This window comes from Hippopotamus amphibius, chromosome 1 (assembly GCF_030028045.1).
Source record: "Hippopotamus amphibius kiboko isolate mHipAmp2 chromosome 1, mHipAmp2.hap2, whole genome shotgun sequence".
In the NCBI taxonomy this organism is placed as follows: domain Eukaryota; kingdom Metazoa; phylum Chordata; class Mammalia; order Artiodactyla; family Hippopotamidae; genus Hippopotamus; species Hippopotamus amphibius.
In genome coordinates, this window is record NC_080186.1 from 189580540 (window position 1) to 189601035 (window position 20496).

A 20496-nucleotide genomic window follows, 5' to 3' on the forward strand; every position below is an offset into this window, starting at 1 on the left:
GATCTGGGCTCGGCACTTAGTTTTGTCCTCTTGGGCAGTTATTTAACCTCTCGCTGCTTTGCTTCCTCATTTATACAGTGAGGGTGATAACTGTACCTGTCTTGTAGAAGTGCTGTGAGCATTTAAGAGTGAACATATATCAAGCCCTTAGAGCGATGCTTGTTGTGTATAAAATGCTCAGTGTTAGTGACTGTTCTTACCATCATCATGTTGACCTGTGCTTTGATACTTGAATTTCCAAATGAGAAAAAACTGTATTGCCTGCTGTTCCATTTTGAAAGGAAATTTTTTAAGAGAAAAGAAATTAGATTAGAGAAGATGTTGCCCTTTTACTTTTTTCTCACTTAAATTTAAGATTATTATTTTCTACACAAACATATCAATAATTACATTTTTTAACACACTTTACGAAGGAAAACTAACGTGTCTGTGGGACAGTGTATTTGGAATCAACTTACTAATCCAGGCATAGGCTGAAGAAAGATTTGCAGTAGGAGAAAAGGGTGAGTTGAAGATAAAACAAATAAGTAAGGAAACAAAAAGGAAGTATTAAGGAAAATAATGGAGACGTGGCTCCCTGGAGGTCTAGTGGCTAGGATAAGAAAAGTAGTGGGGAAAGAACAGAATAGAAACAGGAAACAGCGAAATTGTGATTAGGATACAGAGACAAAGAGTCACTGTCCGTTATCTCAGTGTGGTCATCTGTGCCAACAAAGAATTAAAGAACAAAATTAATTTGGGCCTATTACTCTTCTCCCTGTACCTTAGCCTAATCTGCTAACCACTAAAAACTTGTTCATTGGAGTTCTCTTTCCCCTCTCTGCACACCAACTGGAGCCAAAGAAGGGGGCAAGAGACCTCAATGGTCTCTACAGCTGGCCCCCTTGTCAGGCATGTTGTTGGTGGGATCCCTGCACTGGAGAGAGACGGGGTTTGTGGTATCTGTGTGTCCCAGGGCTTGTGTTCTGCGATCCTGAGGGTCTCAGAAATATTGAAGGCAAATTATATTTTCTTTCACTTGGGGCCACTTATATTTGATTCAGAAGCTATACTTTACCAAATGTCTGCTTTTTTCCTCACTTGAGCTTTTGAAGAATTAAATAACAAAATGCATTGTATCTTTTGTGAAAAAAAAAAATGTTTTTCCTGTTTTTCTTTCTCACTCTTTCATTAGGTAAACAAAGAACAGATGAGAAACATTAAATGTATTCTTTGCAGATGAAAGCAACATGTACTTAGATATCAGACAGTGTCTAAGCTAAACAGCAGTAAATTTGTCTGGCTGCAGCATTGGTGACTTCTAGGAAGGAGTCCTCCAGCTTTTAGACAAATGCAGCATTCCCCGCACACTTGTAAAATTAGGAAGCGCATTAAGAAGCCCCTGTTTGAGTAGCTTTTCCGAGTGCTGGATGGATAAGCACGTTAGAGGCATTACTCTGGGTTTTGAAGCCGACGCCACTTAATCTCCTAAACTTTAGTGCATTGTAAGAACCCAGAGAAGAAAACGCTGTGTGAGACGGCTTTGATGAATTGGGTTGAACTTATATTCTTAAAGACTGTTCAAAGGCTTACTTGACCTTGGGAATTAGAGTTGACCCGAAATCACCTATCAACTTAACACACATTTATTTGGTGATTTAGTTAAAACTACTTGTATAACAAATGGGACTCTCTAATAAGAGCAATATGTTTTTTCTGCTTTCCACAGTTATAGACAGTCAGTGACTTTGGTCACAGAAATCATTTTCACAACTTCAGTGAATTTTAGATTCTATACAGATCTGTTCCTTCTAATAATATATTTTCCTCACTTCTTACATGGCAGTTTGGATGGAGAACAAAACTAAAAAGGACAAAAAAAAAAATTCCTGGGAAAGCTGTAGGGCAAATGGAAATGCAGTGTTCAAGGTTAATGAAAAATGTTTGGGGTAACAAGGTTGATGAAAAGGGAGGGGGCCCAGTGACATGGTATTGGCTGAGAAACCAGACCTCGCCAGAGGCAGCCTGGCTGGTTTGGGAAACCTGAGTGATAAAATGGCGTGGTGGAAACCTCTGCAGCGTGTGTTAATACAGAAGTTTGGAGACAGAGGGCCTGCATTATGAGCAGCGAATAACATCATAAATGTAACAATTCTCAAATGCCAAACTCTTGTGAAAAGCAGTTGGATGAAGAAATGCTGGAGCTTTTAAAAGCTCCCTTTCACTTTCTATTTTTTTTTTTTAACTTCATGCAGAACTAATTTTATACACTGTTCATTTGATTTGAAAATGCCAGCGTCTGGGGTATCATTAAAGAGCGTTATTGAGGGAGCCATTCTTGGCAAAGCATTTTGCTTAAAATGCCTATTAGTTCTTATGTTTCTGCAGAGTTGTAGATAGGAAGGAGAAAGGGTACCTCGATTTACCTAACTGCCCTCCTCTGCCTTTTCCCAGAGCAGGTAGCAGCCCTTCTGCTGGGAAGCTGCCTCTCCTTGGTCCGTAGAGGCGCCAGGAGGGCCATGGGGGCCACATTACTTAAGGAATAGACACAAATAGATTTTGAAAGGTCCACCCCAATGTCCTATGACCAAAGCCTCTTGGAATTTCTTTGATTTCTAGTTGACATAAATTAGAATTACACAGGCGTGAAGCGTCTGCCCAGAAAAGATCAGAGAGGCTGCTGGGGGAGGAGAGCCCCCCCTGTGTTATCCTATTGATTGTCCAGCTGCCTTCAGGCCAGAGGCCTCTGTTTGGAGGCTGACCATTATTGATCCACACCATGGAAATAATCAAATTAATTCATTTCTCATCAAACTGCCTCTGCCAACACCTTTCTCCTCACTTGCCCTAATTCCTGAAGTACTTAGTTGAGGAATGAAACAGATGATTTCTTTTAATAAGAAATGGTTTCTTCAGGTCATAAGAAATCCTTGTTTTCACACAGAGTTCCTCATTGAAATGGTAGAGAGGTTTAATCAAATCAACGAGAAGTCAATACAGAAAGCAAGTAATAGAAACCAGTCAGCTCTTTAAAGCCAGGAATCTGTTTTGCAACCTTAAAATATCAAGGGCCAGGTTTTGTGTGCCCAATTTAATGTAAAAATATTCAGGAAGAATTGACCACTGCATTTTTCAGGAAGTAATTATGGTCAGAGAAAGCCTCAACAACCTAAAGATGTCTGTGGAGAAAATGGAGTTTTTATCAGCTTGCTTAGGAATCATGAGCAGGAAAGCCCAATGGGGAAAATAATACAGGACTCTGTAACTAATGTACAAAACTAACTGGAAAAATCAATTTAAGGGAAAAATAATTTGTGGGGCACTGTGTCCAGGACTGTTTGGGGAGCAATTCAGCCATGAAACAAAGTGTGTACCTACAGGTACTCCCCTCTCCCCATAACGTATCCACAGCTGTTTCCAGATTGCCCATAGCCAAAATTTTAAATTGCAAATATATGCCTTAACAAAGAAAATAAAGTGAAGAAACAAAACAAAACCTTCTCTCCTAATAAGGCAGGCATGGTCTGACTGTATCAGATCATGCAGTCCTATAGGTCATGGGAGACATAACCATTACCCAAACAGCCCGTATTGCCGTGTGCTCCAGGAGAAAGGCGAGATGAAAAATGGTGAGGAAGTGTGGCTGGGGCTCTAAAATCTGAACTTAAGTCCTTCACTTGAAGTATCAGCATCTTGTTCCTTTTGCTGATAAAACAGTTTCTTCCAGTGATTTCCACATAGGAGCACTTTAAAACACATTTTTACAACCCTCTCCTGATTATTCCTGGTAATTGAAACAGGGAAAAACACATCAGCTGAAATTCAGAGGTTATCGCTCAACCTCATTTTAGCCAAGTTCCCATCTCCCCTTCTTCCAGCCCTCCTCACCTAAACTTCTACAAAGTGGTAACTGAAAGGCCTTTCCTGTATTTAAGCAATAAAGCAAGAGACACTGGCTTGGAGTTTATGACAGAGGTTAAATTGGTGAGCACTAGTGTCAAAACTGCTAGGTTTTCAAATTCTACATCCTTCACTTTACTCTCTGTGGGACTTTGGACAACTTAATCTCTAAAAGCCTGTTTTACCGTCTGAAAAATGGGGATAATATTTACCCCACAGGGTTGTTATGAGTTTATATAAGATATTGCAATAAAGCACTTAGCCTAATGTCATGTAATCCGTAAGCATTCAGTAAATGTCACCTACTATTATTATTATCATTATTATTTATTCGTATATATACAGCTGCTCTGGAATCCTATCTGATATTTAACCAGGATATGAACTACCTAGTTCATATATTCTAGCCATGAATATAAATTCACATGCTAAGATCTTACAAAGAAGAAGTAGGCTCCTGAGACTCAGACGACAATTCTTAAAAAAAAAAAAAAAAAGTTTTGTTTTTTTTTATAATTAGGACCCATTAAATTATAGTCAGACTTGTAGAGGAAGAAGAAACCTAGAGACCAGCAGGGCTCAGTCCTTTCTTGTGAACAGAGAGGGTAAGGACTTGGTAAGTCAGACCACAAGTCAGTCCCAGGCTGGTTTATTTCTTCAAGAAAAACAGCATCTCCCTGGAAGCTTTTAAGGGAGTGTGCAAGTAACTGCTTATGTTTTGCTTACTTCTGTTATATGATTGATATATAGTGAATTTTTTTTTAAAGGAGGAAGGAGGGGGCCTACTGTTCCCCAAGTGCTGTGGGGTGAATAGCATGTTATGTTGGCGTTTGCCCGAAGGCACCCTGGAGCATCATTGCTTTGCAGTAAATAATCTCCTTGGAACTTTGATTTGGTTTAAGTAACTATAAGAAAGCATTAGGTTGCAGGATCATATTATTTTTCTAATTTAGGAATAGAAAAGGTGACAGCATTTTCTTAACAGAGCTCAGATTAAATCCTAGAACTCCTAAGCACCTGACTTCACAAAGCAGAAACAAGGGCAGCCTACGGAGGCTCAGGAGCCTGGGGGACGGTGCCCACTAGAAAGGAACCGGCCCGGCCTGCCCCTGTTGCCCGGCCACTCAGCAGCGTGTTACCGGGGCCTGCCATGCTGGGGCTAGTGAAAACTTTGTTTGGCAAGTGGTTTTTCAAAAGAAAACCTAAGCTTCCGCCCCCAGCCCCCAATTTTTATTATATATTGTATCCATGTATTCAAGAAATATTTATTGAGCTCCTTACTGTGTTCTAGTAACTATAATAGGGGACAGGTCAGAAAAAACCAGGGAAGGAACCTGCAGCCTGCTGGTGAAGACAGACAAGCAAATGGGCAGTGACAGTGCTGTCAGACTGCAAGTTACTTTTCAAAATGGCACCCAAAATTCTGTTTCTTCTGCATGAAGCACCTCACTTTGGTCCCACGTGGCTTTTAGCTATGGTCCTCTACAGTTTTATCTTTCTGGCACTCAATGGTTCAGTTCCTGAAAAGGACTGACTATGAACAGTTGTCGTTACTTTGCACCACTCCATACAGTCTCTATTCTGCAAGGTCACCAGTGACTTGTATGTCACCAAATCCAGTTTCCATTTCTCTGACCACAACGTGCTCCATCTCTGAGCAAGTGCATCCACATGGTCACCACTCCCTCTGTAGTGAGGATGCTTTTCTCTTTTCTTCAGTGTCGCCACACTCCCGGCTTTTCTATCTCCACCTCCCATACTGCTTCTCTGTGTGTCTGTTCCCTCATCTGTAAAGTGGAAATGAAAATAGCACCTATCTCATAGACTATTGAGAGAATTAAGTGAGTTACTATGTGTAAAATTCCTTACATGAAGTAAGCAATGAATACTAGCTCTTACTTGTAGTGGTGGTGAATTCTTACATTCTCGTCCCCATGACCCCCATCCTCCTTAGCATACAAGATCCATGAGTTCCTAGTCTATATTACGTTGCCAGGCCCTACCACGGTGGCTGGTACATAACAGATGCTAAACAAATATGTGTTGGATGATGGATAGACGGATTGGGGATTGTGTTTCTCATCTGCGTTCTGTGTGGCCCCAGGGTTCCGAGGAGGTTCCTCAGAGCCTCCAGGAATGACAGAGTGGCTAAGAGGCCAGGGTGCCTGGTCCTTGCACCTAACATCAGGCAGAGCAACCCCACTTTTACTGCTTTATCCACTTAGTTTATTTATTTGGTTTGTTTACTCATTTATTACTTTGGTTTGCAGAAGTATTGTGTGGCCAAAAGCAAGTTTGAAAACCGTTAGATCCCACTGCCTCTGAGTAATTTGATAGAGAATAAAAAGTATCTAGGCAGGGGGAAATAAATAAATGAGTAAGAAAGATGACACCTTGGATTTAATACCAGTTTCCTGTAGCTGGGGGATTCTCAGTGCAGCCTCAGGAGTTCGGTCAGTCAAGGACAGAGTTCAGACATCTTCTGTGTGACAGGACTCAGCATCCTTCAGAGCCTAACCCTGAAATGCTCTGATGTATGTAGAGTCTCTCTTTTGAAAGCCAAAATATCACTTTGTTTTTCAGGTTTTTAATCTACGGACTTATCACTTTTATGTAGAATAAATTTTGCTGCTAATAAACTTATTTTCAGAAGCAGGTCAAATTCATAAATTCTACCTGATGAAAACTCGATTTTAGAGATTTTTTCTTTCATCAGGTGTCCACTGGTAATTACCACCGCCCTAGGCTTTATGTAAGAAAATAAAAGCTGAAATCAAGAAAGCCATTAAGCACAAAAGAAAACATAATTTTTGATTCTGAGAGACTTCTCCTTCAATTGTGTTTTTCAGCTTAACTTTGCAAGTTTAATTTAGAAACACACAGATGTGTTCCATAAATACAATACACTTACCGCTCACTTAGTGACAATGTTAGTTATCTTATTAGGACCCAGGTTTTCTCAAGTAGTCTTTTACTGAATCATTTAGAGCGCCACCAAGACTCCCCATGTGTCTTTCTCCATCCTGGTTCCCCACACATGTCAGTTTTGATTCTCACCTGCACTGCACATGCAAGTCTATACCAGAAATGTATAGACTTGCATGATGGGTCAATTCCATGGGTTTGTGGCCTGAGAACGTCCCGTGCAAGACTGTGTACCTGGAGCTTCCACTTGGCTTGAAACATCCTTCTGGGTGAAGCATTTCTTGGTGAAACAGGGAATGAAAATGTCACTGATTTTTCTCTCTGACAGTCTGGTTGTTGGACTCCTGTCACACTAATCTCTAATGAGAGGCTTCAGGTTGGTGAGCCCCAGTTCTCACTGAACACTGCAGGCGTTTCTGTGATCCTCATCCTCCCGTGTTCTTCGCAGCTTTCTCACCGTGCTAATTCAAGTGAATAGAAGCGATGCTAGTGTTAACAGGCAACCCACATTTCATGAGAAAGAGACAGCATGAAGCCAAGCCTGTTGTGATATTGACAGAGCATAGCACTTCCAATCATTGCAGATTCTGAAATGGAATGACTGCATTTGACAAAGTTGACTGAATTTATGAGCCTGCCTCTGTCAGGTTCATTGCATTCTCAGTATCTGTCTCTTTCTATGCTTTGGGATTTTTAGATGAGTTTTTCACCACCCAAGAGTAATATTTCTTACCTCTGTATAAAAAAATACATCCTTAAAGGCCTCAGGCTCTTGGTAGGGGGTGCGTGCATGAGGCAGAGTGCATGATGGGTAATCAGCTGATGCCCGTATTTAGCAGGTGGCTTTTAGGCTCCAATAAGATAATCATTTTCTTCTTAAAATTATGTTAAACATTTAGTCATGTGTGTCCTCTCCCACCTCTCGAATGGTCCTTGAGGAAGCACTGGTTGCCTTGTGTGAACTGGGTTTAGGGGACTCTTTCCCCTCCATTAGCTGTGGGGAAGGTCGGGCAGCTGCCTCCTTTGGCTAGGCCCAACTGAAGACGGAAGGACAGGAAACCAGTCTCTTTGTACCACACTCAAAGAATATACCTTTTGTTTCAGGCAGTGATGAATATTTGAAACAAGATGGACCAACACGCTGTAGGAGCAACAGTTTCTTTCCTCCAGAAGCCCTGACTCAGAGTTTGAGGTGGTGGGCAGTGTGGGAGGTGGGTGGGCACTTGTTACCGGTGAGTGATGGCAGTTCAGACGGCGGCCTCAGGTTCCCGAGTGCAGAAACCACCTGCGCCCTCTAGGAGCTCTTTAATCAGCCTGAACTGCACACTGCAATCTCCTCGGAGCTTTAAAAAATACGAATGCCTGGGTCCCACTCCTCCAAGATTGGGGTACGTTTAGTCTGGGATATGGCCTGGGCCCTAGGCTTTTTCAGAGAGCCTCAGGTGATTCTAATGAGCAGTTGGGCTGAGAGCCACTGTATTCTTGTTTGTCTTCTTGGTTGCAGACACAGTTTAATTTTTGCTTTAATTTTTAAAATGTTTTATTTGTGTTTCCAAGTTAAAGCCGAGACACTTTGCCTTCATAGGAAATCCACTGAGAAGTGTGTTTCTAGGCTGAACACCTGTTTCCGCTTAGTCTCCCCAGACAGAACACGTTCATGTGAATTACCTTCATCTTACAGACACTGCTGTCCCACCGCTATGAGTTATACCGAGATCACCTAAACTGTGTGTGGTGTTCTGCACGTTCTTAGTTATACCCTAATTTCAATAACTGCAGAAGATTTTCTGGGATAAACTGTCACTTGAATTCTTCGGCTGCTTCTGAGGGTGAAGTCCAAAGAACTCTTCTCTGATTCTCCTTTGGGGGGATTATTGACACAGTTTAATTCATCCCACATACGTAAACATGGATGGATCGTCTGTTATGTATGAGTCACTCTGGCGTGTGGAGAAAGGCCTCGGTTTGACTGAGAAAGGAAGCGGGAAGGAAAGGCACGTGAAGCTGCCTGTAGAGTAGAGAAAAGGAGCCGGTGCTCCGCTCACTCCCAGAATCATTCCACAACTCTCACCCGCCTTTCCCTTCACTCTGGGGTCCGCAGATCTGCGGAGCGGCTGGACTGCTGGGAAGCTAGGCTTGCAGCTGAAGGGAAAGAGATGAGGTGAGAGATTGTAAAAGTGGTGCCAGATTCCTGGTGTCCCGGACCTCGCTGCTCTGATCATAGGAAAACATCAGCCGGATGCGGTGTGTCACCCAGACACACAAAGGGAGGGAGGTAGAATCATAAAGAAGTCCACCCCAGCCTGCGGAGAGCCAGTGCCTGTGGTCAGCTATGCAGGGCCCTGGAGTAATCACCGTATTGTCTGCTCTCTTCTTCTCTTCTTAATGTCCTATTTAAAATATTTTAAACTGCACTTAGATGACTCATCTCATTTACATGCAAATCTGAGGTATTACTAAATTCATGACACCCTTACGTTTCCATTTTAAAATGTGCCCATCTTGGGGCCAGTGGGCACTTGGTGAAAGAGCACTTGGGTCTCATTTGAATTTGCATTGTCCACGACGACTTCTGCTGGCACGCGGTGAATGCCAGGTCCCTCAGAGGGGCAGCACTGTGTCCCAGGAGCCAGGAGGCTCAGGGGGAGGCAGACTCCGAAGGCGTATTGCCCGAGAGACACCACTCTGCCTCCAGGCCGCCAGGAATCAGCCTGTGGGGCTGTTCGCAGTGAGTGACATTGCCCAGGGAGCCTGTGCAGAGTGACAGGCCAGCGTGAGGGCAAGAGCCCTGAATTAGGAGGCAGGAGTTGACTGTGCTATTTGCGACACTTTCACAGACTTACTGTGGGCTCCGTTCTTTTTCAGTCTGCAGAGATGGGGGGAGGGGGGCATTTTCTTTCTCCCCCATCCTCAGAGCAGTGCTATTGGAAATGAGAACTTACTTCAGTTATACCCTTGAGTTTGTTAGATGGGCTGGAGAAGCATTGCCTTGCAAAGCTTACAAAATAAAGGACAGGTCCGTTGTTTTATTCTAGCTCATGAGCGGGTTTCCTTTCTCCCCTGAATAATATGTGTATATTTAGTGCCTGTGATACACAAGATGATGCCTCCTTGTCCTTCAGGAGTCCACTTAAATATGACTTTCTTTTTGGAAAGCCCTTTCCAACCCTCTTGGCGGAGGTCAGGGGCTACTAAGTTCTGTCCACAGCAACCTGTACTTCCCCTAGGAAGCACCTCTCAGGCTGTGCTGTTGTTGTCATTGTCCCTCTTCCCTACCCCAAGAGGGCAGGGGCCACATCTGTCATGCTGGCCATTCTGCCTCTGCGACACAGGAACGTGTTCTGAAGGGTGGAAGACTGGAGAGAAAGCTACGCCGGTTTATGGCATGGGGCCCCGCCCAGAGGCCCCTTGTTGGTCCTGCAGCTTCGTCATGTTTCCATCATGTCTCAAAGTCTCACACAAGCACAGCTCCACAACAGAACGTCCCGCAGGCCAGGTGAGATCCATTATAATGGACATTCCCATAGACGAGCCATTTTGAAGAGATCGTAAAGGACTTTGAAATGTATTTGTGTGTAAACTGCAATCACTGTTTTAATGTTAGCCGGAAAGTGAACGTCTGAACATTTCACCGAGTGGCTGCTCCGCCAGGCCCTAGTCTGACGCTTTGTGCACCGCATTGTGTGCAGGGCCATGTGGCCCAGTGCAGAGAGTGCCTATGATGCAGGATCCTGGGTTCAAATCCTCGCTGCCATTTACTAGTTCTGTGACCCTGTGTGAAATACTAATTCTGTATGAGCCCTATTAATCAGCAGTACTAATGCTTAGATTCTTGGAAACTAGTAGACGCTCACTGAATATTTTCCCCTTGCCCTCCTCCTCCATCCTTACTAGAATGGGGACATACTTTTATTTAGCCTATTGGTCATTAGGACAAAAAATTAACAAATTACTTTCAAGTATTTTGCCAAAATAAACCATGCTGAAAAATGTGTTTGATTTATCCCTTACCACGTGAGAGCCTAATACTGATGCGTACGGTGTTTCTCAGCAGGGACCGGGAGGTAATTTTACTTGCAGAATTTTTCCTTGTCAGGGACAGTACTGTATACTGGAGTATTGTCTACACACTCCCTGGGACAACAAGTGCCAGATACCACTGTAACAACAAAAACAACCAAAAAAAAAAAAAAAAAAAGGCCCATCAGCTAACAGTGAAGCCATGTAGAATTGCTGAAGCCAAGAAATCAGAGGGTGAAAATAGCATTATTTTGAGTCAGGAGATCTGTCCACAGTTCCGCCTGTCACCAGACAACTGTGACTGTGACATAGAAGGAAGCTTAAATATCACAAAACTTCAGAATCTTCTCTGGGGCCCTCCTGGGTCTGCTACCTTGAGCAGGGCACTGATGCTGCAAGCTGAAGTGTGACACCTTCTGAACCATGTGAGTTTTTGCAAAGTTTCGGAAACCAGCACATGTCCAGTGACCATTAGCCTGTTTCTCAGTGTCATCTACCCAGTGTAGTGTGTCACTCATCTCCAACAGGAAGGCTGCCATCAATCAGCGTGAAGTATAGCCTCGGCATTGCCTGAGTCCTGCCCAGCAACCACCGGCTTGTGATGCTGAACCACCATCACGAGCTGCTTTGGTCTCTTGAGCAAAATTATTGGAAAGCCCAGGCAAGGTGTATCTGGAAAGAGGCACCCGGCGATGTCAGATGGAATGACGAGAAAGGAGAGTAGCACAAACAATCGCCTTGGGTGTGAACGTCAAGGGATTAAAGGTGTTTGGAGCTGCCCTAATTTCAAGACATTAGAGACTGCCACCACTGTAGCTGAAGGGTCTGGGAACAAGGTGAGCTTATCTCCACAATTTCTGTTGTAGTATTATTAGGTGCCTTTTTGTTTACTCAACACACACTCATGGAACAACTACTATATTAATTTAACTAACAAATATTTATCGAGTACTTACTTTGTGCCAAGCATTTGCTAGCTGCTAAGGGTTTGATAGTGAACAGAAACAACAAAAACTCCTGTCTCATGAGCTTGTATTCTAATGGGATGAGAATATGCCAGATAGTGTGTGTAGGACTGAAAACAAGGAATGACTAAAATGCTCCTTGCTGTCACGGAACTTACGGTCTAGGAAAAATGCAATATATTTATTGCTTGTGATACTTTAAATAGTGTTCACTTTTCGCAGGGAGACGTTCTTCATTTAAAAAAAATGATTTTAAGTGGTTCGTTACATTCTTAAGCGTGGTTTTAATATACTCAGGTGTCAAATATTTCCCCCCAACACAAGAAACATGTTCTATTTTATAACATGAGTCAAAGAAGAAGTAAGAATCATTTAACATAAATGGTTTCTTCACAGACTGCATCAGAAATGGTGTTTTCTTCAATAATAGATATCATTGGGGAGATAATTCAGGCCTAGGCTCACACTTCCTGGAATTTTCTGGGAAAAATGTCAATAAGGAGGTGAAGAAACGGGGTGATAGTCTGGATAAATAGGTTAAACTGAATCTCAGAAACTCTGAAGGATCTCTCCTCACCCTTCTATAGAAGCAGCAGCAATAGGATGAAACTATGGTATGATTTACCTTAATTAGTGTAGCAATTTGCCTCACATTTTCAAAAAGTGCTAATAGATGTTAACTCAAAATAGATTAAAATACCAGACAAATTGCTACTACCTTAAAAAGAGTTATAATAATTTTGAAAATGTAAATTATGGTTCTACAGTCTTTGGAGAGAACTATAAAATCCAATCTTTCTGATATTTAAAAAAAGGAGAAACCTGTGGCACATGCTTTTTCCCCCTTTAATCACAGTAATTTCTTCAAATGACACTGTTGCATATTTCTTTAGGAAGATACACTGCATTTTTCAAATCTTACGTGTAATACAGGAATTGCCATTGATAGTTTTCAGCCAGGGAAAAAGGAATTAAATGCAGAAAACCAGGGATCATGGGGAAATTTTTAAAAATTCATCTTTATGTTCCTTTTTTTATATTACATACTTTTATGAGTTGGAACAGGGAATGGTTCTTTCCACTCTAGCGAGTGGAGTTGTGTATGACAAAATGTCTGCAGAAATGGGTATGTAGGCGTAATGATTTGAAATGATTTGGACCCTCCTGGTGTCTTACACCCAACTTTTTCTCTAAGGCACCATAGCACTTATAGAGTCTATACAAAGAGGTGAGCATAATTTATACTTCTGAGGAGTAAATGAAAATAATTTCAGTATAAAATTTGTCACACCGTATTGCCGGGAGACACTGTAAGTAAAAGATAGAACCTTCCCTGGTGGGAGCACATGTATTTCCCCTGAATAGCTTCTACCCAACAAAGCTCTAAAATGGAATATTTGCATTTTCCCTACTGCTTTGTTTTCTAGAATTTACAGAACACAGTTAGCAAAAACACTGCTTAGAAGACACATTACATCCACAGAGGATTACCTGTAATGTTCTTCGTACAGCTATACAAAGCCAAATTCCTGTCTGTTCTTGCCCATAACCTATGAAAGCCAGAGATGTAACACACTTTATATTCTTAGCTATAGGTGGACCTTATTTTATGCAACAGAAATAGGTAAATTGAATTTTGGTAAATCAAAGGATATATAAAACAAATTAAGAGAGCTGACGGGGGGGATGAATTGGGAGATTGGGATACCAAATTGTACACTCTAAATATATGCAGTTTATTGTCTGTTAACTGTATCTCAGTAAAAGTTCTTAAAAAAAAAAAAAAGAGAGAGCTGACAAAATAACCCTACAATGAAAGTCTTTGCTAAAGTGAGCAATTATCTCCTAATTTATGTACTTCATAAATCTATATCTTCATGTATCAAGCTTACTTAAGGTGAATTTTATCTCTCTTCTTGCAAAATAGTTATCACATAGTGATATTTTCTCTTTTTAGAAACGGGACCTCCAAAACAAAATGCTTGTCAACCCTTGGTATAAAACTTTGTACAGGCCTACGTGTAGATTAGAAAAGATGTATTGTAGAAGACAGGCCCCATCTTTATGGTGGGTTTAAATGTTTTCTCTTCTTCCTCCATTTTTCATCTATTTTCAGTTAGTTGTTCCTTGAATCCTAAGTGATTTGGGCCGTGTTTACTTCCTTTCTAATTCGATGCAGACCTTCTGAAAGTCCTCTGACCAGATGCCTTTAGCTCTCTCTTAGTGAGACCCGCATCCTTCTGGGTTTGTTCATGGCAAGAGGGAAGAAGGTAACCTAACCACAGCCTGGGGGAACATCAGGTAAAGAAAAGGGAGGATTTCCTGAACGTGGATATTTAAAACCTGGACTGTGTTACTAAGAAAAAGTTCTGGACTCCTCCAGAGAGCATTAAGATAGAATAAGTTCTTCTTGTATATGAAGTATGTTTTCAAGGTTATTTCTTGCCCTGTGATGACTTTACTTTGAGCATTACAACTAATGTTATCAAGGTTTATTTCTGAAATATCTCAAAAGTTGAACAATATAGAGCATCACTATAGAGAATTGGTCACCCTACCATAGCATTAAATAACTCAGTAAATGACCATTTACTGAGCACCAGCTGTACTGGTAAGAGCTACCACTCCGGGACCTTTTTATGTCAGTCACAGTGTTAGGCCTATTATTTTATCCTATAACAATCCTATGACATCAGTACTTTTATCCTGTTTTTACAATTGAGGAAACCAAATTGAGAAACCAGGATTCCGACCTGGGCCTGGTTGATGCTAAAGTCAACTACAGTTGCCATGTTTCTTCTCTGCTTTGTACACAGCTCTATAAGCCTTAAAGGTAAAAGGTAACCTCTGGTCCCCAGACTTTGGTTCAGGTAGAAGAGAGAGGCAAGTGAAGAGATGATTGCAGTGCAACGTGAGAGTGCTTAAATAAGAGACAAGCCTTGCAGGTGCCTGCCACGGGCTCACAGAGAACAGGTACCGAGCCCAACCTTGGGGAGGGACAGACTTGCTTAGGGAAGGCTTCCTGATGGAGGGAATTCCTGAGCTGAATACAAGTTCCTCTGGAGATGGTTGGTCTTTTTGATTAGTATGTTAGTGTCTGGCTTTGCCTTGCTCTTGGGTTTCTATTTTTCCGTTTGTAGTTTGTTGCTGTTTTCTCATTCCTTCACTGAGAAGTAGGCCTGGCTCATGAATACAAAAATGATCATGGCTCTTGTGGGTCTTAAATTGGAACAGGAGTAGACATTAAACAAATCAGTTATAAACTAACTTTGAAGGTGCCGTGAAGAAAAAGTAGGCAGTGTTGAAAGAGTGGATAATCTAGAAGCCTTACCTAATGTGGGCAGGGGGAGCAGGGTGAGGGCAGTGATCAAAGTTCCCTGGGGAGATGACACCGAACTAAGAATAAGGAACAGTTGCCATGAGAAGGGGACTTTCAGGGGAAGTGGATTTAAAACTATTCCAGATGAAGAGAACAGCATGTGCAAAGATCCTGAGGCCAGAGGAACTCAGACAGCTTGATAACTTGCAATTAGGTCAGGTTTCTGGGTAGTATCAAAAATATACTAGAGAGGTAGGCATGGCTAGATGATGCGTGACTTTCTAAGTATACTGTTGTAAGCAGCTTCAACTCAAGCAAGACTTAGGGTAGAAATTTAAATTAAACAAATTTAAAATTATATTGCTTAGAAATCCTTTTAAGATCATCAGTTGATGTTCTCAGATCTAATTTGTGTATAAGTTTTTCTTTTTTATTCAAAATTATTTTCTTCGTGTTTTTGTAAATAAAATGTACATTGTATCTATATCACAAAAAGAATGAACTGCATGGCTTGGTTGAATTTGGAATGAAAATTGATTTTAATACAAGAAAGTCTTGACTAGAAATTCTGACAAAGATTAAGTATCATCAGTGCGATGGGGAAATATCAACTCTAAATTTAACAAAAAAGATTATATATAACATAGTTTACCAAATCACCCAGAAAACACCATGTTATTTCAGAAAAGTACAGATGACTTCATGTCATGGTCGTCATACTCCCAAGCAGGCTTTCAAAGCAAACAGCAAGGGTTTGATGTTGTTTTAGGTTTTTGCTGGTGGTCCTGATTTTTTCAACAGTGGACAGACATGGAGAGGGAGCACAAAAATGTGTATCACCAGCACCTTCTTTCAGACCAGCTTACTCAGTATAAATGAAATATTGATGTATTTGAAAATGCCCAAGTGTTCAATAAAGATTTCAAATAAAGCTACCTAAAAGTTGCGGTTCTTAGGTTAATCATTTATTTATCTAAAGGATGAAGGAAGCTGTCTACTTTTGTGATATGAACTGCAATCAGCTTAAAAATAATTGACAAATTAATCCCTTCACAGCACAGCAATTGTAAAGGTGTTAGTTTTAATTAGGCCTGTCTGATTGCCTTGTCTAATCAAGAATCAAGGTGGTATCTTTGATGGTTAAGGTCTATTGGGGCCATCCCTGACCTGCCAGCCATGTATGTTTTAATTATTGATTCCTCACATTTCAGCCCTTTCCACAAAGGGACTTGAAGTTTGCAATACCTTAACATTTAAAGGGAAGAAAAATAAACACCTTTCCCAACACTTCTACCCAGAATCCTGTGTATCCTCTCCACCAGTCTATCGTTCTGTCCTAAAAAAGCTGTCAGGTGGATGACAAAGTCAAATGCACGTTAGAATGCTGTCTTAACTGCTGCCTCACCTCCCGAGCACAGGATTTTCAGTGGACGTCGTTCGCATCTTGGCAAGTCACAGTCATTTATGCTTCCAGAAAACACGAACTTCTTGCCGTGTCTTTTCAAAAAATCACTTAGAGCAAATGTCGTACTTAGGAAATCAGGGAGGTCAGACAAAAAGCAACACTATCTTCCCACGAAACACTTGCTCACGCTGCTGAGCAGGAGGTGAGGGTGCTATGGAAAGCAACCAGTATGATGGGTGGCGGCTGCTGGTTTCAGCAGCCCCTGTGGGTGACGGTTGCTCTTCTTTGTGGTTGCAGGTCAATGAGGTGACGGTGGAGCAGCTGGTGCAGCAGTACCCCCACATCACCTTCAGCACCGTCCTGCAGGACTGCAAGAGGACCCTAGAGAGAGCCTACCAGATGGGCTGGACCCCCAACATGTCGGCCGCCTCCTCCTAACATCCCTGCCCACTCTTAGGTCCACGTGGATCAGCCAGCAGGGCGGAGAGGAATTGGAGAGTTGGGGTGGGTGATCTCTTGCAAAGGTTTTGACTGTCCCGTGTCTCTGTGTGTACCTGAGTGTGTATATTTGTGTCTCGTTTGCATATTGCATAGCATAAGCGCAATTGCTGTTTGTTCCCAGGTAAGCTGGTTTTTTTGTAAAAATTAAAGATTTTGACAGGCACAGACCTTTAGTTTTTAAGTTCAAAGGCTTATTTCTCTAAAAAATAATTTTTTTTTACTGTAGAATCAAAAAAAAAAAAAAATGGATCCATTATTTTGAGCTTCTAATTACTGCCATGGGAGATGCCCCCAAATGAAGGCACCTGCCTTCTTTTTTGGTGGGAAAGAATTGTGCAGTTCTACTGATGACAGCCAGAAAGGAGCAACGTCACACTAATTAGAAGCCTGGAAACCAGTACTTTTCAAGATTTCAAGCACATACACATGTATAGGTTCTCATACTCTCTCATACACACACACCCCACGGCACTTTCTTTCTAGACCGTTTTCTGACACAGGGGCCTTTTTCCAGGCCACGGAGGGAGCAGGTCATCCACTGTCACTCTGCCTAACTCACTGTCCCCACAGGTGACCAACCTGCTGTCCAGTGGGCAATTTAGGGACTAAAGAGAACAGAGCCTTTTGTGAAGTTTTCATATGGAAGTAGCAATCTGAACTCCCCTGACCAGCTCACAGAAGTTAATTATTCATGATTCTCCAAAATTCTGTTGAGGTCTAAGTATTTTAAGTTTCAGGTTAATGTTGTTAGCTTTTATTTCATGGATAGTAACTGGTCCGGATATATTTTAATGATATTTGGAGCTAATCTTAGCATTATCCACGTTAAAGCCACCAATGTAATTAATAGTGTGCTGTTATTTAAAAAAAAAAAAAACCCTATAGATCATTTCATTATTTTTGTTAATTTGGGTAATTATGAAATTATATTTCTGAGATTTGGGGCTAGTCACAGTAATAGAAGATTAATGAGTGAGATACAGGTAGACAATCTTTCTATTGATTTTTTTTCTTTGGGCTTTAGAACAGGTTTTTTGGATATATGCATGTTGTCATATTTTGAATAGTTCTTTTGCTATTGCAAAGATCTATTGCTGGTTAATGTATGAGTTAAGAAGAAAAATTAGAAAATCTTTTCATTAAGATTCTGTTTACACTTGTCAGAAACAAACATTTCTTTGTTTAATTAAAGATTGCCAGCTTTCAGTTTAGACATTATCTATTAGTAAATGAATATATGTTTTGATTTCCCACATCTTTACAATTAATTCATAGTAGGGACTCAGGCTCAAATAACCTTTCCTATGTCTAGATTTATAATCAAGACAGCAGGGAGCCTTTTTAAGCTAAGAAGTGATTATCTTTCACACTAGAGTTAGATATGCAAAACCCTGACTTATGAGTTTGCTATTTATTCTTTTCCAGTGTGGACATAGCTGTTTTTGGGTTTTTAACAGATATACTAAGATTGGAGTTTCACTTTATATAAATCCCAGTGTTGCTAAAATGATACTAGCAGTAAGAAATGAAAAATAGCTTTACATTCAAATGCCATTCACTTATTTATAACTTTTTATATGTAAACAACTGTTTCCTTTGATTATGTCAACATGTTTCTGATGTGGCATGTTCTTTGCTTTTAATCCCAATCAGTTTGGAAAACCTAGTCACTAAGCACCAAGAATATTTTTTCCATCACTAAATGAGTTACTAATTTAATTTGAAGGGAATAAAATTTATGTAAGGAAAAGAACTGTTTACTATTAATAAACTGTAATTCTTCTTACACATCGAACTGTATCATCTTCATAGTCATTTCCCCACCACTGAGAAATATCTTAATTCACAATATTTTAACTGGTTTTTAATCCAAAACTAATTTATAAGACAATATGTATAGTAATAGTAGCTTGAGTGAATAAGCAAAAGTTTAATTTTTATATATGTCACACTATATTTTAAATAGTTTAAAAAAGACAGAAGAAGGGAGAGCCATCGATGTTATAGACGGTGCCGTTTCAGTTCAGAGTTGTGATACTCTTTGGAGTGTAACAGTTTGGTTGTCAGATGGTTTCAGAAGTGTATAATTGATTTTTTTTAATGTTGCATTGTTTGACTCTAAAGTACAGCACTGTAACATGCTTTAGCTTCGGGGTGGGGTGGGGGGTGGGGGACTTGCACTTATTCTTTAAGATGTTGACTAATCCAGAAAGCCTAATGCATCATAACCTGGAAAACTGCTCTGGTGTATTTGTAGGAATCTGTAGAAACATCAAATCCAGGCTCAACGCATTAATCTCAAAAACAACCAGAAAAAGCATCACCTTGAATGACCCTGTGATGGTTGTTGAATGTGTTCTCATTAGATGCTTTGAAATAAGGCTTAAAATGATTTTTCTGGGCAATATAGCGTTTCTTTTTTTTGCTTAGAATGTCATAAATATATGTGAACATGTTTAATGCAGGGCTTTTTATCCTCTCCAAAATGTCAACAGTATTTTCAGAATAAAGACTATGAAATATATTGCTGTCGTGGAAAATTCTGGTCCTTTGTCTTTAATGTCTTTTTGAGTGGATAAAGGAAATCCATCCAGTTTGTAGTTTCTATATTTCTGTGAATCTTTCGACCTTGCAATGGGTTGCAATAAAAGAGAAAGAAAACACAGTGTCTTTTGTTTTATTTTAGGGACAATAAATGGCCTCCCTGATGCTGGTGGGGTGTGATGCATGCAGCAGTCCGTGTCCTTGTGTGTTTCGCTACAGACTTTATGTAGGTTCAGATAACTGAGAATAATATACAAGACTGAATTTAGAAGGTCCTCGTCTGCCTAGTGAGTACTGAGACAAGATTAAAACCTCAAGGGTTTAAACAAGTGGTTTGTTTAAAATACCATTCCCTAAACGCTTATTCATTTACTTAGGCATTTATTCATTTTTTCAAAAGTAAATAAATAAATTTACTGAGTAAAAACAAGCACCAGGCACTGGACATTTAAAGATAAATAAAACTCATGCCCATCCTGGCATTGCTCATGGCATAGCAAGGAGACCTTCCTAAAAACTAGCCATAGCAGTGGAGCACAGTTGATGTAATAATTAGAGGGAGCACAGTTAGGAGAGGCCGTAGCCTTTTACAAAGAGTGGAGTAAAACAAAACAAAGGAAAACTAAAGTTGAAGGGACAGATAGTAAGAGAAATTACCATTTTCAGCCTTGGCTATTCATGGGTTGTATTTTTAAAAAGGCTCTCCTGAAAATTAGTAGCCACTGGCTACTAATCACATGGATATATCTGAATCTACAGTATTTGCATAGCTTATATTGCTTATAATTGTATTTTTTTAATTTATTTATTGGCTGCGTTAGGTCTTTGTGTGTCTGCACATGGGCTTTCCCTAGTTGCGGTGAGTGGGGGCTACTCGGTTGCGCTGCACGGCTTCTCAGTGCGGTGGCTTCTCTTGTTGTGGAGCAGGGGCTCTAGGC

At 40.8% G+C, this 20496-nt stretch overlaps 1 protein-coding gene across 2 annotated transcripts in view; it reads left to right on the plus strand.

The window, feature by feature from the left end:
• Positions 1 to 19669, plus strand: part of FBXL17 (F-box and leucine rich repeat protein 17) — a 477514-nt gene extending 457845 nt beyond the window's left edge. Inside the window, exon 8 of one of the 2 annotated variants that reach the window (XM_057737826.1) lies at positions 16811 to 16925. In XM_057737826.1, coding sequence (XP_057593809.1) covers positions 16811 to 16818 — 8 coding nt within the window. In that variant the 3' untranslated portion in view covers positions 16819 to 16925. Of the gene's footprint in view, positions 1 to 16810 lie in introns of both variants that reach the window. The other variant, XM_057737820.1, reaches the window with a different exon arrangement.
• Positions 19670 to 20496: the final 827 nt, after the last annotated feature.